The 16,139-nt window shown below is 37.2% G+C and overlaps 1 protein-coding gene across 1 annotated transcript in view; it reads right to left on the reverse strand.

Moving 5' to 3' along the window:
- Nucleotides 1-15,681, reverse strand: part of ca16b (carbonic anhydrase XVI b) — a 123,739-nt gene extending 108,058 nt beyond the window's left edge. Inside the window, exon 1 of the mRNA XM_055212752.2 lies at nucleotides 15,229-15,681. Coding sequence (XP_055068727.2) covers nucleotides 15,229-15,316 — 88 coding nt within the window. The 5' untranslated portion in view covers nucleotides 15,317-15,681. The remainder of the gene's footprint in view (nucleotides 1-15,228) is intronic.
- Between the last annotated feature and the right edge of the window lie 458 nt (nucleotides 15,682-16,139).

Below are 16,139 nucleotides of genomic sequence, written 5' to 3' on the forward strand. Positions count from 1 at the left end.
TACAGTAGACAAAATAATATGACTGGGGCAGTTGGAAAACATGGTCAGCTGCCTGTCACAGGGGTGGTACCCTTTTCAAAAGTACACATGTGTACCTAAAGAGTTCATAATGATACTTTAGAGACACATATTGGCACAAAAGAGTGCATATTAGTACCTCAAAGGAACCTATTACTGCCTCAAATGTACATATTGGTACCACATCCATAGATATCTCTACCTAAATCATACCTCAAAGGTACATATTAGTGCATCAAATGTACATATTGGTACTACATCCATAGATATCTGTACCTAAATCATACCTCAAAGGTACATATTAGTGCCTCAGAGGTACATATTTGTACCAAATGCATACAAATCTGTAGCTAAATCGTACATTTTAGTACCGAAAGGGAACATATTACTACCTCAGAGGTACATATTGTTACCAATTAGTGCATTTTAAGAACCTCAAAGGTACATATTAGTGCCTCAGCGGTACATATTGGTACCAAATGCATACAAATCTGTAGCTAAATCGTACATTTTAGTACCGAAAGGGAACATATTACTACCTCAGAGGTACATATTGGTACCAATTAGTGCATATTAAGAACCTCAAAGGTACATATTAGTGCCTCAGCGGTACATATTGGTACAAAATGCATACAAATCTGTAGCTAAATCGTACATTTTAGTACCGAAAGGGAACATATTACTACCTCAGAGGTACATATTGTTACCAATTAGTGCATTTTAAGAACCTCAAAAGGTACATATTAGTGCCTCAGCGGTACATATTGGTACCAATTGCATACAAATCTGTAGCTAAATCGTACATTTTAGTACCGAAAGGGAACATATTACTACCTCAGAGGTACATATTGGTACCAATTAGTGCATATTAAGAACCTCAAAGGTACATATTAGTGCCTCAGCGGTACATATTGGTACAAAATGCATACAAATCTGTAGCTAAATCGTACATTTTAGTACCGAAAGGGAACATATTACTACCTCAGAGGTACATATTGTTACCAATTAGTGCATTTTAAGAACCTCAAAAGGTACATATTAGTGCCTCAGCGGTACATATTGGTACCAAATGCATACAAATCTGTAGCTAAATCGTACATTTTAGTACCGAAAGGGAACATATTACTACCTCAGAGGTACATATTGGTACCAATTAGTGCATATTAAGAACCTCAAAGGTACATATTAGTGCCTCAGCGGTACATATTGGTACAAGATGCATACAAATCTGTAGCTAAATCGTACATTTTAGTACCGAAAGGGAACATATTACTACCTCAGAGGTACATATTGGTACCAATTAGTGCATATTAAGAACCTCAAAGGTAAATATTAGTGCCTCAGCGGTACATATTGGTACCAAATGCATACAAATCTGTAGCTAAATCGTTCATTTTAGTACCGAAAGGGAACATATTACTACCTCAGAGGTACATATTGGTACCAATTAGTGCATATTAAGAACCTCAAAGGTACATATTAGTGCCTCAGCGATACATATTGGTACCAAATGCATACATATCTCTACCTAAATCATAAATATTAGTATCTCAAAGATACAAATAAATATTTAAAAATCATATATTGTGATTTCTGGATTTCTCTCACAGTGGACATGACAATTTCAGACCCCTCCATGATTTCTAAGTGGGAGAACTTGCAAAATAGCAGGGTGTTCAAATACTTATTTTCCTCACTGTATTAGTGCCTCAGAAGTACTTATTTGTACCAAATACATACATATCTGTACCTAAATCGTACTTTTTAATACATCAAAGGTACATATTAGTGCCTAAGATGTACATATTGGTACCAAGTAGTGCATATTAGTACCTCAATGGTACATATAAGTCTCTCAGAAGTACATATTGGAACCAAATGCATACATATCTGTACCCAAATCATAAATATTAGTACTTCAAAGATACATATTACAGTATATTCACACAGGACGAAAGCGTTAACACTTCATGTCTGACGCGTGGCCAACAGCCAATCACAGGGGCCCCAACACATGCTCCGGTTTTGCATAAACGTAATTGACTGTCTCGCACAGGTTATTTGCATACGGCAATCTGATTGGCTGATGCATGCGTTGCCGCTTGAAAAGTTGAGAAATGTTCAACTTCTGCCGCGAGCAACGGCAGTGACGAGTCGTTGACGGATCCACAATTCAGTTCGCCAATGCATGATGTCACACATTAAAAGTGAATGAGAAGCGTTAATGCTTACGCCCCGTGTGAATGTACAGTTAGTGTCTCAGAGGTACATATTGGTACTAAATGCATACACATCAGTATCTAAACGTGCATATTAAGACCTTTTAAAAGGGCACTGCCCAACATAGATTTTTTGACCATTTATTCTAACAGTACATTTGCAGACATATCTTTGTGTACTTGTATCTCAACTGGTGGAATTTGGTCATAGGTTTGATCCCAGGATCACACAAACTGATAAAATGTATAGACTGAATGTACTGTGAGTTGATATGGATAAAAGCATCTACCAAATGCATAAACGTTAAGCTTTTGTGACAACGAGTGCAGCGCATTCTGTGGGGCAAGTTGTCACAATTAAACATGTAAAAGCTGATAGTTATTTAAACAGCTTTTATAACAACTAACCCCTATGTGTAGATTTTATAAAGGTAAAGACAAAATAGCAAAAATACCTCGAGGAAAAATTAAAGTGGTGATAACAGCGAGTTAAAATATTGCACTCTAAACAACATATGCCTGTTTGTTTGTGTGTGTGTGTGTCTTTTTTGCATGCACGCACGAATAAGCAACGAGTAAATAAACAAGCGCGGGGGAATTTCGGGACCCAGACGCATTTTTATTTATTTAACACCCAGATCACAGCAGGTGAGTCTATCTTCTACACTACTCAAGTTCCTTAACAATACCTCTCTTTTTTGACCTTTACTCAAAGCTCGCACAAACATCCTTAAATGGCACGGCGGACATTTACACCGCGTTTTAAAGCAAGTCCTTAAAGGGCAAACATGCCACGCGTAAACCTGAAAGCAGGAAAGGTCAGTAAAGCATAATGGATGCCCGGACTCCTCCCTTCCACCTAAACACCTGACGTGCCCCGAGATATAAACCTCGCCTAGGGGCTACATGTTTGCAACCCTTTGATAAATGATTCGACGTGCGAGTGATTTTTCTTTGCGTCCACAAGGAAATGTAATCTGCTTTCGTTATAGTGGCTTTCAAAGGGAAAACTGAGAGCCAGCGGTACGACTCTCTCATCCTCTCTCTCTGGAGTTATATTTAACTGAGCTTCCCGTCTCTGGCTTCATAATCTATTTTTGCGGTTAGTGTTTACAATTGCTTGTTGACCCAGTGGAGTTATTCTGAATAGGGTTAAAGAGCTGACCCCAGATTATGTGTCTATGGGTGTAACCATCTTACAAATGGGGAAAACACAAAAAAAAGATTTTAATTGGTAAAACCATTTTTAAAATATGGTTGCACAGCTCCGTGTGATATTAAAGCAATACTTCAGCCAATTATCAAAATTACCCCAGGATTTACTCACCCTCAAGCAATCTGAGATACACATGTCCATCATCTTTCAGACGAACACATTTGGAGTTATTTTAGTAAATGTCCTTGCTCTTCCAAGCTTTATAATGGTAGAAAATGGGTATCAGGGAACAACCCCAGAAAAGTGCATCATCCTTCACAAAAGTAATCCACATGGCTCCAAGTGGTTAATAAAAGTTATTACAAATTTAAAATATGAATATTTTTCTTACAAAATCGCATTGATTACCCCCAAATAGTGTTTTGAGTGGTTATCGTTCAAAATAAAAAAACACCCTTAACCTGCTACGACATATAAATAAATACAAATCTAAATCCATACACTGTAAATAAAAATTCTTCTTGCACTTACATTTTTTAGTTTAATTCACTTGAATTTACATTTCAATTTTCTTGACTAGTAAGGAGTTTCTATAAATTATAAAAATGAAGTTGAATGAAGTGAATTGTAAAAGTAAGTTGATTAAACTTAACAATTTAGGTGCAACAAGGAATTTTTACAGTGTTTAAAAAAATCTTAGTATTTTTGTCTCGTTTTCAGTAAAAATATCTAAAAATTCCTAAATTAAGAGCTTTTTCTTGATGAGCAAAACGACCCAAGGCAACGAGTCTAGTTTTTAGACCAAAAATATCAAATTTAAATGATTTTGTGCATAAAACAAGCAAAAAATCTGCCAATGGTGTAAGCATATTTTTCCTGAATTTTTCTTGAATTTAGCGTTAAAAAAAATTGTTCAAGATGTTTTTGTTTACCCCATTGGCAGATTTTTTTGCTTGTTTTATGCACAAAATCACTTAAAAGTCTAGTTTTTAGACCAAAAATATCAACTTTAAGTGATTTTGTCCATAAAACAAGCAAAATATCTGCCAATGGGGTAAGCAAAAAAATCTTGAACATTTTTCTTAAACACTAAATTCTAGAAAAATTCAAGAAAAATTTGCTTACCAGGAAAAAGCATCTTCATTTAAGAATTTTTTTCTTGAAAATTATTTTTTGCAGTGTAGGTTTTAGTTTATTCCAACTGCTAAGCAAACAAATGGCCTCCGTAAGTCAAGGCGTTGTAGGTTTAACCTTTACCACAAACAGTGTGGGATGAGTTTAATGCTAAAGTTGTGGTCAGAAAACATAACAAAAGTAAGCGATAACTTAAAAGACGCTACTAAATATCGTTCTACAGTTGCCAGAGGGGAACAGAAACAGGAAACCGGGTGGGAATGACTTCCTTAAGTTCGGCATGAATGTGACGACCTATTGTAACTCAATAAGATCTAAAATATAAGATCACGTTCATTCATTCAATTTGCAATCAATGCTGAAAGGAAAAAGATCCTATCTATAGTATTAAAGTTAAAGGCAGGACCCCCACGTCGTAAATGTCTGGAGTCAAAGCAAGTCGGCCCACATTGTGTGCGCAAACTGCTAACATCCTGGCTTTATCCTGTATTTATGGAACTAGCGATGGTCTATTGTTTCATTGTTTGGTGAGAGGACTGACCTATTTTAAACAGCAATACAGTACAACTTCCTCAGTAAAAAAAAGCTTATGGTTAAACGGACGACTCTGTCGGTTGTAAAGAGTTCTCCATAGGGTTACACTGGTTCTACGTGAATAACATGAAAATGTCAAAGTAGAGAGCACGAGGTAAATCTCCATTGAGGCTATTAAGAGCAGAAAATGCCTTTAACATCTGCCTGGTGTGAAAGATAATTACAGTATAATTAGGATCCCTATAGACTCCCGGTAGTCATCATCAAAGCTGCCAAGGCCAACATTGAAGACTTACCTGCTATAACTAAACGCTTCAGTGACTAAGTCTATCAAAGGCTTGGATAAATCCATTAGCTGGATTAATCACATGTTATAGGTATAAGGTAAGGCCAAACACATTTTCCTTTCGAATTACAAAGCAATTGGGCTAGTGTGTAACAACCTTTCAAAGGACTTACGAAATACTTTTATTCCAGGTTTTTCATATGGAATGCTGTACACTCTTGAAAATAACAATGCTACATATGAACACTGCAACAAATGACTTTCTAAATTTGTATTTTTGTCTTGTTTTCAGTAGAAATATCTAAAAATTCTTAAATCAAGATTTTTCTTGATGAGCAAAATGACCTAAGAATATAAGTCTAGTTTTTAGACAAAAAATATACAATTTAAGTGAATTTGCTTGAAACAAGCAAAAAAATCTGCCAATGGGGTGAGAAATTTTTGCTTGAATTAAGTGTTTAAGAAAAAAAGAATCTTATTTCAAGATTTTTTTTCTCACCACATTGGCAGATTTTTTTGCTTGTTTTAAGCACAAATTCACTTAAATTGTATATTTTTTGTCTTAAAACTAGACTTATTTTCTTAGGTCATTTTGCTCATCAAGAAAAAGCATCTTAATTTAAGAATTTTTAGATATTTCTACTGAAAACAATACTTTTTTCAAGTCATTTTTTGCGATGAAGAGCTCTGATGCAAAAAAAGTGAGTCTGACATGTTTTCTTGTAAATAAGTATTTTTTATCAAGCTCTCGTGTTTAAGTTCAGTAATTTCACTTTAATGGCAATGAAAACGTTATAAGTAATTGAAATGCCTTTTTTCACAAATGTCACAAATTTGACATCTTTCACTGCAAAACCCTCTAAGTGCATACACGTTTCACTGTGCTTTTTGTCTAAAGGTAAAGGCTCAAAAATGAGGTCATTTTGCCGCACGACAAGTAAAATCCTATCTTCGTCGCCGTTTATGCCAATTTTTTGTACACTTTGAAAAATCCTCGTGCCGTCTAACGGATTCTGCCAACAAAGCAGTATTTTTGAATATCCTGAGACCGGGATTAGACGGATTTGATAAATGTATAGTACGTGCTGAGACCAACAAATTTTTGATGATTGTGGTGTTTAACGTCTTTTGCATATGAGCTCTTTAAATACATACCTTATTGTAAAGTGATAGCAACACTTTTTATACACTGTCAGAAAATGGTCCCAAGCTGTCACTGGGGCAGTACCCTTTAAAAGGGTCCCAATACTTACTATTTAGGTACAGATATGTATACATTTGGCACTAATATGTACCCTTGTGTTGTGATACTAATATGCATTCTTTAGGTGCAAAGATGTACGTTTTGAAATGGTACCGCTACAGGAACAGCTAAGAACCATTTTTTCTGAACATAAAATAACAATTCAACATTAACATGATACTTGTTGAGACCGAATGTATGTTTGAGAATAATAAATATCATAATTTTACCAATTTAAAGGCCAAGATGATTGCTAAACAATCTCAGATTAGGCACTTTAAAGGGGACATGCCATGAAATCAGACTTTTTCCATGTTTAAGTGCTATAATTGGGTCCCCAGTGCTTCTATTAACCTAGAAAATGTGTAAAAGAACAACCCGGTAACTTAATTTTGGTAGACCATTCTCTGCAAGCATGTGAAATAATAGGTCATTGAAATATGGCTCCCCTTATGATGTCATAAGGGGATCTTAGTGCAGATTAAGGGACGGTATTATTGCAATATCCAACCACGACACTGCCATTTAGTGCAGGGAGAAAGAGATAGAAAAAAATTATTGACACACAATTGAGCTTTTTCAACAATTTCAACAAACCACCATCATTGTTTGCATTTCATCGGCTCATTTGCATTTTAAAGGACACACCCAAAATGGCACATTTTTGCTTGCACCTACAAAGTGGCAATTTTACCTTGTTTTTAATAAATTATCTATATGGTATCTTGAGCTAAAACTTTACGTATGTACCACTGATCTATATAAATGACTGGATTGCGCATAGAACGCTTGACGTAATTGCGTGAGGTGAAGCCAGCGCAGAGTTCGAGCCGCCATCTTGGTATACCCAACCGGCAGAGAGCGTCATTGACTTCCATTCAAAATCATGATCAAAATTTACCCCCTTTACAGCGTATCAGTTACACAAGGTTAATTTTTAGGACGTGTGTACGTTAATTATTTGTTAATTCTGGTGTTATTTGCAATGTTTATGTTTTAATCGGGCAGGATAATGGATTTACAAAAAACCGTTAAGGTGAGTGTGTCTGTTGCATTTGTTAATGACACGGGTATAAATAAAGTTTTTTTTGACATTCAGCTACACGGTGACGGTCAGCGTTATTTCTCTAAATAAGTTTAGGTAACTTGTAAGTTTAGATAACATAATTACAAAACTAGCAAATTATTGCATGCACGCATGATTATTTATTTAGAATTCAGATTGAGCACGTTTATTGTCATTAATACTAAATATGCTGCGGTCTGTCTGCTGATCTGATACTGTAATGAAGATGAATGTATAATAACTGTTTAAAACCCAAAATGTACAACTTTCAGTAAATAACTACTTACATGCTTTGGATGTTTGTGTTGTAATAATGTACAGGGTATCTTCACATATTAAAACGAAGACGAGTAAATTGATTTTTTATCATTAAAATCTGACAACGTCCATTGATTTAATAGAACGTTTGGGTATACCAACATGGCGGCGCGGTGGCTTCACAAGTGTGACGTCATGCGCAATCCAGTCATTTATATAGATCAGAGGTATGTACTCTGGGAACACCAAAGATTTATTTTACATCTTGAAAAAGTCTTGTGAAATGTCCCTTTTAAGATAATGTGATGCAATGAAAGATTTCAGAATCATGGATTAAAAAAACAGTAATTTTACAACAATGGACAACTTTTGTGCTATCATTGTGTTGTATTGTGTGTGCGTCAGTGCGTGCACATGTCCACCCACTTCCACCTCATCTGTAATACATCTAAGGAAGGAAATGGCCTCTTCTTTGAACATTTTGGATGGACTTCCTACAACCCGGGTTGAGATAACTCTGTCATACTTTTACACTTCAAAAGTATTAAGGTCAGAAAGAGTAATTGAGAGGAGATGAGAAGACACGAGAAAGATCCACACCAAGGCTCCAGAAGCTGTCATCGTATTAAGGACACTAATCAATCATTACATTAAGATAATCTAACCTCTCTCTTAAAATAACACATAATTAAGAGAATCATTTGTAAAGGGGTTACGTGGACTGACAACTAATTAATTCCATCAAAACTTTATCTTTGAATATATTTCCGACATTCAGGCTCCAAGCGTCATTCATGTTTTTGCTCACTATACTGAATACACATGTAATTGGATAAATGTCTATACACCACATGCATAAAAGACTTGCGTTTGCCTCTCTGCACTTATGTGCTACTATAAAAAGGCTATGGTCCGCCCGAATCAACAGCCTAAGCCTTTCATCATGGTTTGCTAGCGTCATTGTTGTGGGTGATTGGACCATCAGTCGGTAATCGATACAAGACTGACCAGGTCAAGGCTCTTCATCAAGCGGTGCATGAAAACCGAAGCGATTGGAAACATATGATAAAGGGCTCGCGCAGACCTTGTGGCTATAGAATCTCTGACCCGTGCGTTTGGGCTTAAGTTGCCTGCCCGCACCTTTATTAAAAATGCAAATATCTTGGCTAATCTAAGCGGCTGGTCAGGTGGTGAAGAAGACGATTGAGCTTCCAGCAGCGAGCAAGTTATCACGTTCTCATGTTTCTTAAGTGCTACTTTGTGTATAATTATTTTTAATTAAGCATCATAATGGAGAACATAATGCAGAAGATTATATTCTAAGAAAAGCATGGTAACTTGTTACCATATATAATTCATAAAAATAAATTACCAATGTAAAAACATGCATATGGCAAAGTCACATTTTACAGATTTATAATATTGGAATTTCACTTTTATACATGAAGAAAAAGCAATGGAAGCAAGTGGGTTGCCAGGGTGGTCCTATATGGTTTTAGGGCATAGGTACTGGTTTATAGAGTGTTTTGAGTGGTTGCTAAGTACTGATCAAAAGAACATATTTTTATTGCTGGATTATAGCTCAATTGGTATAGCATTGCATTAGCACCACAAAGGTCATGGGTTTGATTTCATGGGAAAACACATACTGATAAAATGTATACCTCGTACGTTGCTTTGGATAAAAGTGTCTGCCAAATGCATAAATGTAAATATAAAAAGGGGACATTTTACAAGACTTTTTTAAGATGTTAAATAAAATCTTTGGTGTCCCCAAAGTTTGTAGGTTTTAGCTCAGATTTATTAAAATCTGCTGTGTTGGGCGTGTCCTTTTAAATGCAAATGAGCTAATCTCTGCACTAAATGTTAGTGCAGTAGTTGGATAGTGCAGATTAAAGGAGTAGTCAACTTTAAAGATGGGGTCCATTTACTTTTTATAGTAGGAAAAAAATACTATGGTAAGTCAATGGACCCCATCTATAAAGTGGACTACTCCTTTAAGGGGCATATTATCCCCTTCTGACATCACAACGGGAGCCAAATTTCAGCTATTTTTTACATGCTTGCATTGAATGTTGTACTGTTGTTCTTTTTCACATTTTCTAGTTTGACAGAAGCACTGGGCATCCAATTAAAACACATAAACATAGAAAAAGTCAGATTTTTATGATATGTCCCCTTTAAGCCTAAAATAACTGGTAGGTGGAAAGTGTCTCCAAGTCCTCTGATTGGCTAAACAAAATATGACCATGACCCATTAAACACTGCACAACAATTGCCTGCACTAAATATTAGCTAATACGACTCTGACGGTTTAGCTGTGAAATGTATTGTTTCATTTTATGCAAAGCTTACAGTGCATTCAAGAAATACACTCACCTAAAGGATTATTAGGAACACCATACTAATACTGTGTTGGACCCCCTTTCGCCTTCAGAACTGCCTTAATTCTATGTGGCATTAATTCAACAAGGTGCTGAAAGCATTCTTTAGAAATGTTGGCCTATCATATTGATAGGATAGCATTTTGCAGTTGATGGAGATTTGTGGGATGCACATCCAGGGCACGAAGCTCCCGTTCCACCACATTCCAAAGATGCTCTATGTGTTACAGTGAACTCATTGTCATGTTCAAGAAACCAGTTTGAAATGATTCGAGCTTTGTGACATGGTTCATTATCCTGCTGGAAGTAGTCATCAGAGGATGGGTACATGATGGTCATAAAGGGATGGACATGGTCAGAAACAATGCTCAGGTAGGCCCTGGCATTTAAACAATGCCCAATTGGCACTAAGGGGCCTAAAGTGTGCCAAGAAAACATCCCCCAGACCATTACCCCATCACCACCAGCCTGCACAGTGGCAACAAGGCATGATGGATCCATGTTCTCATTTGGTTTACGCCAAATTCTGACTCTACCATCTGAATGTCTCAACAGAAATCGAGACTCATCAGACCAGGCAACATTTTTCAAGTCTTCAACTGTCCAATTTTGGTGAGCTCGTGCAAATTGCAGCCTCTTTTTCCTATTTGTAGTGGAGATGAGTGGTACCCTGTGGGGTCTTCTGCTGTTGTAGCCCACCTGCCTCAAGGTTGTGCGTGTTGTGGCTTCACAAATGCTTTGCTGCATACCTCGGTTGTAACAAGTGGTTATTTCAGTCAAAGTTGCTCTTCTATCAGCTTGAATCAGTCGGCTCATTCTCCTCTGACCTCTAGCATCAACAAGGCATTTTCGCCCACAGGACTGCCGCATACTGGATGTTTTTCCCTTTTCACACTACTCTTTGTAAACCCTAGAAATGGTTGTGCGTAAAAATCCCTGTAACTGAGCAGATTGTGAAATACTCAGACCGGCCCGTCTGGCACCAACAACCATGCCACGCTCAAAATTGCCTAAATTACCTTTCTTTTCCATTCTGACATTCAGTTTGGAGTTCAGGAGATTGTCTTGACCAGGACCACACCCCTAAATGCATTGAAGCAACTGCCATGTGACTGGTTGATTAGATAATTGCATTAATGAGAAATTTAACAGGTGTTCCTAATAATCCTTTAGGTGAGTGTATGCACTTTTTATCAGTACATGCCATCCCAGCCAGCAATTTTGCATTTAAAAGATGTCTAATAGCCGTCCAAACACAGCCCAGACGTATAGGATTAAACAAGGCGAAAGTTGTATAGATGTCTAAAATAAATGAAATGAATAAAAATGAAACCAAACACCTTGCACTCACTGTTGACTTTGCTTACATAATGGAGAATCATACACCTCACAAGTTTATTTTGGCTAGAAGTGGGTACCAGCTGGACTATATCGGATCTAAACCAAGACTGTAAATTGTTGGCTATTGCATGCTAAGATTGGAGTCGAACCTGTGACATTGCTGTCAACGGTGCAATGCTTTGCCAATTGAAATCTGCTCATGCAAATACACACTCATGCAAATATTTATACACATTTGCACGCAACCAATCAAATGTGTTATGAAGACTCTTTCTAAAAAAAAAAAAAGTCAGATGTTCCTTCTTTGCTGACAACATCCCGCTGATACAAGCTCAAAAACATCATAGCATTCTGGCACGAGACACAACAGGATGCAAATTTATACAAGCATATCCATATCTAAACTCCTCTCCACGACAATAATTTCAAAAACACTGCTTTGTACTTCAACTAGAGAATGTTATTTACAATCTATGGGCTGAAACGCTCATGTTTATTGGTCTAACAAGCCATAACCGAGTCTAAAATGCGTACGCTTTCCAGAATTACAACAGGAATTATCTTCCAGCCTACTAAAACTTTAAAACGGTAGGGTATATTAAAGCACTTCACCGTAGTCAAAATTCCAATCTCGTTTAAAAAAGACTGTAAAATGCATGCTAAAGTGAGCCGGTGACATCTGTAAAAGTCACACCCATCTGTGGATATGAAATATGGATCTGGATCACGGCTCCCCATTATTTTTAACGCTTCCTGCCTATTGATTTTTTACTCTCCGCTTCAATTAAACGATTTACAGGCTCTTTGTATGCAGGTCAGGATTTTGGAGACAGGCGGATAAGAAAGGCAGAGGAGTAGAGGGGATCTTTTCTGATTATATTGCGCCGACTGCCTTTCAATCACACAGGAAAGGACTTCTCATTAGGGGAGAGCGAACGCGCCACAACGGAGATTGAAGGGCAAGGTAGCACATTAAAAAGCCTGTGTCTTTTGACAAGAGGCCCTTGATGGATACCCATGTCAGACTGACGCTTCCTGTGGTGCTGGACCACGCATCAGCCAGAGGAGATGATAGAAACCCTCGGCAGGATTGTAAAATCTTCGATCTTCTTTTGAACACAGAACAAATGCGGCTAGCGATGTCCCGAGTTACAATGCAAAAGAATTACCTGATATAGACTTAAACATCTAGAAATGCACACAGGAGCTTCTAGCTTTAGGGTGTTCATAAAATTTTACACAAAACGTCAGCGACTTAAAAGCACAAACACACTAACAGCATAAGACACAAATGGAATTCGGAAACAAAAAGAATGATATAATGGGAAATCCCAGCCCATCCTGAAACAAATAATGCAGTGCCTCTTTCATTTTGGAGGAGTCTGGGAAAAACAATGTTGGAATGTCTGCTGGCACACAGTGGCCAGACTGTCTACAATCAGCATAAAACATCTACTGTATACTGATTTTGAAGTCTAACCTCTCCCCATACATCCTTGCACTGTTACCAAGAGAGGTTAGCTAAACTACCAATTTAACCATTGCCCTGAACAGATCAAGTCAACTTACAGTCAGGTCCAATAGAAAGACACTATGTTACTGTTTAAATGACATAGACAGCATCTGTGAGGTTACAACATTGATTTTTTGGCACAGAGAAAGTGAATCATTGAGTTTTGATGTCCATTCTCTGTTTATAGACTTCACCACATACTATCCTCACCATATATATTTATTAATATCACTGTTCAATTTGTCCAAAAAATTCCTTATTTCCTGCCAAACCTCAAGCTTATTGTTTTACATGAGCTCAAAAGATGTCAAAGATCATATGAACCATTAAATGTAATTTTGGCATATGAAAAACTCACAAATGTACCACCAATGTGATAATAAGCACATCACTTCAACAGAGACGGTTATGGACAAAAGATTACCGCTTATGGACCGTTAATAATTTGAGGAATCAGCCATCAAATAACACATCTGTCAGCCTACCAGTTTAGGTTTTTATTCATTTTCAGACTGAACCTATTCAACTTTTTTGTCCTAATTTCTTACCATTGTCGCTTCAGTTTAGGGTTAGATTTACATAAAATGACATCCTTACCCAAACCCAAATCTAACCCCAACGTCAGGCGACATTTGGTTAAAGTTTAGAAAATATAAAAGAATAAGTCTTGTATCTTTTTTTAATAAACCAATACTTAAAGTGACATACTAATGCAAGCACCAAATCTAACCCTAAACCGAAGCGACAATGGTTTGAAAATAGGACAAAAAAAGTTGAGCAACCAATACGTGACAGTGACACAAACAGAAAAGCGTGACATTGTCAGGTTGGTCCATAAGTGCCTATAGGTACATAATTTCGTGATATAGGGTTGCATAATTTTGGTTCAGTTGATTAAACTATCCACAAATGCACTGTTGGGCCTATTCAACTTTTCGTACCCGAGTGAAAATAAAGTACATTCCATAATGTACTTAAAGTGCTCTATTTTCACACACTAATTTCGTTCAAGTTTACTACAAGTGGTACATGTATCTAATTTTTTTTTAAACAGAGATATATGTTAAATGCCCATTTTAATTCATATTCATTGTGTCTCAAAATAGCACAAAATAGTACACTTAGATGTTCTTAAGATTATCTTAAAAAGTACTAAAGGATAATATTTAGTATATTAATAAATAAGTACATTATGGAAGTGTGCTTCTTTATCACCTGGGTAAACTTCTTCTAAACATCTTTTCAAATGCACAAAATTAAAATGAAATAAAGATTTTACATTTAAAGCCCACAGGAAAACACCTAAGTAGCAAGTCAGTTAGCTAAATAAAGTATTAACACATTTTCTGAGCACATTTTTTATTCAATAAATCAATATGATAACGCACTTATGAGTACGCACACCTGCTTACTTTATAGTTTACAGTAATGGACTGCGCAAGACAACCTGTGTGCTCCTAAACGTGCACATGCTGTACTGTAAATTACAAAAACACACGCATTATACCTCAAGGACAACTGCGGTACTATTTGAGGAGTATCCAAAATATATAAAACAGGAAAACATTACAGAAATTCATGATCATCTGTTCACAACCTGGACAACTTTTATAAACTTGTTTATTCGCAGTGCAGTTAGAATGCGCTAAGAAATGCCACTGTGTGTCATGCAGTATACGAGATTCAACCTAAAAAGGAAACAATAGGCTACATTTGTCCATAATTGAAGCCAAATCTTGAGGATCCTATGCACAGAGCTTGTTTTATATCACCTTGGGAACGATCAAGTCTATGGACCAAAGCTTTAGCTCCCACTAAAACCCTTTACTTCTCTTACCGAGAACATCAAACGCTCGATCATGTGTGCATATCTTAAAAGGATGCAATTATAGTATGCTCTCCTATTATTTTTAAATTACATTGTAGATGTCCCCTACTGTATGTATTCCCTCTCTGTGATCTTTCATGCTTACACGCACGCACCTGGGCGTTATGAGATCAGCATCTACTACAACTTTTTGAAAGCAAAGAGCAAAAAATACAATTTAAAAATATTACCCACCAAGGCCCACTTACCGGAATGACAGATGATTTGTTGGATGAGAAGGGCTGACAAAGTCAAACACAACATCCCCAAACGACACGATCCTCGCGGACTCCACATGTCCAAATGCGCAATTAGAGCAAAGCGGAATGGCGGCTTAAATCAAGCGTCAACGAAGAAAGCGCACTTGAACAACTTCAATTATTTCAGATGATCGAGGCGATATAATGACCGGCGACCAATCTTGTGTCTGTTGCGTGGGACATTTCGGGCAGCCCACAATCCGCGCACACTTGTGTTTTCTGTAGCGTCGGCTTTACATTCTCCAAGTTAATCCAAACCGGTACGTTGGCAGCACTTTGGACGCAGGCGACATAAAACACTCGCTTCAGTCGATCTTTTGCTCAGCGCGTAGCTTACAAAGTCAGTCGCGTCGATCGCGTTCAGCGCGCTCCGCTTCTCTGTCCAGGAAGTTGTGCATGTGAGCGTTTCGCGTTATGCCGGAGGAATTAGTTTGCAGCCGGGAAGGAAAATCAAAGCCCTGCCCTCTGGATCCTAGCGCCGAAGGCTGGCTACGATTGGCTACTGGACAACTGGAAAGCAAGTACTCGTTTTCACAATGTCTCTTTCACGAGCTTGTGTCAGCAACGCAAAGGTCATGGACTCGATCCACAGGAGACACACTTACTGACAAAATAAATGTATGGATTGAATGCGTAGTTGCTTTGGATAAATGCGTCTGCCAAATTTAAAAATAAATCGAATTGGATATCGTACGTGCACTTGCTGGTTTGCATAATGCAAAATATATGGTAAGCTTGTAATAGGTGTTTCTTTTAAATTTCATGAAAAACCCATAATGAAATAATTTGCTGTCATCGGCAGAATTCATTAGGCATGCCTTGTCATTCAGCTCGACACTTCATTGAGTGTCAAAACTACG

The sequence above is a fragment of the Misgurnus anguillicaudatus genome, chromosome 8, assembly GCF_027580225.2.
Source record: "Misgurnus anguillicaudatus chromosome 8, ASM2758022v2, whole genome shotgun sequence".
Lineage (NCBI taxonomy): Eukaryota > Metazoa > Chordata > Actinopteri > Cypriniformes > Cobitidae > Misgurnus > Misgurnus anguillicaudatus.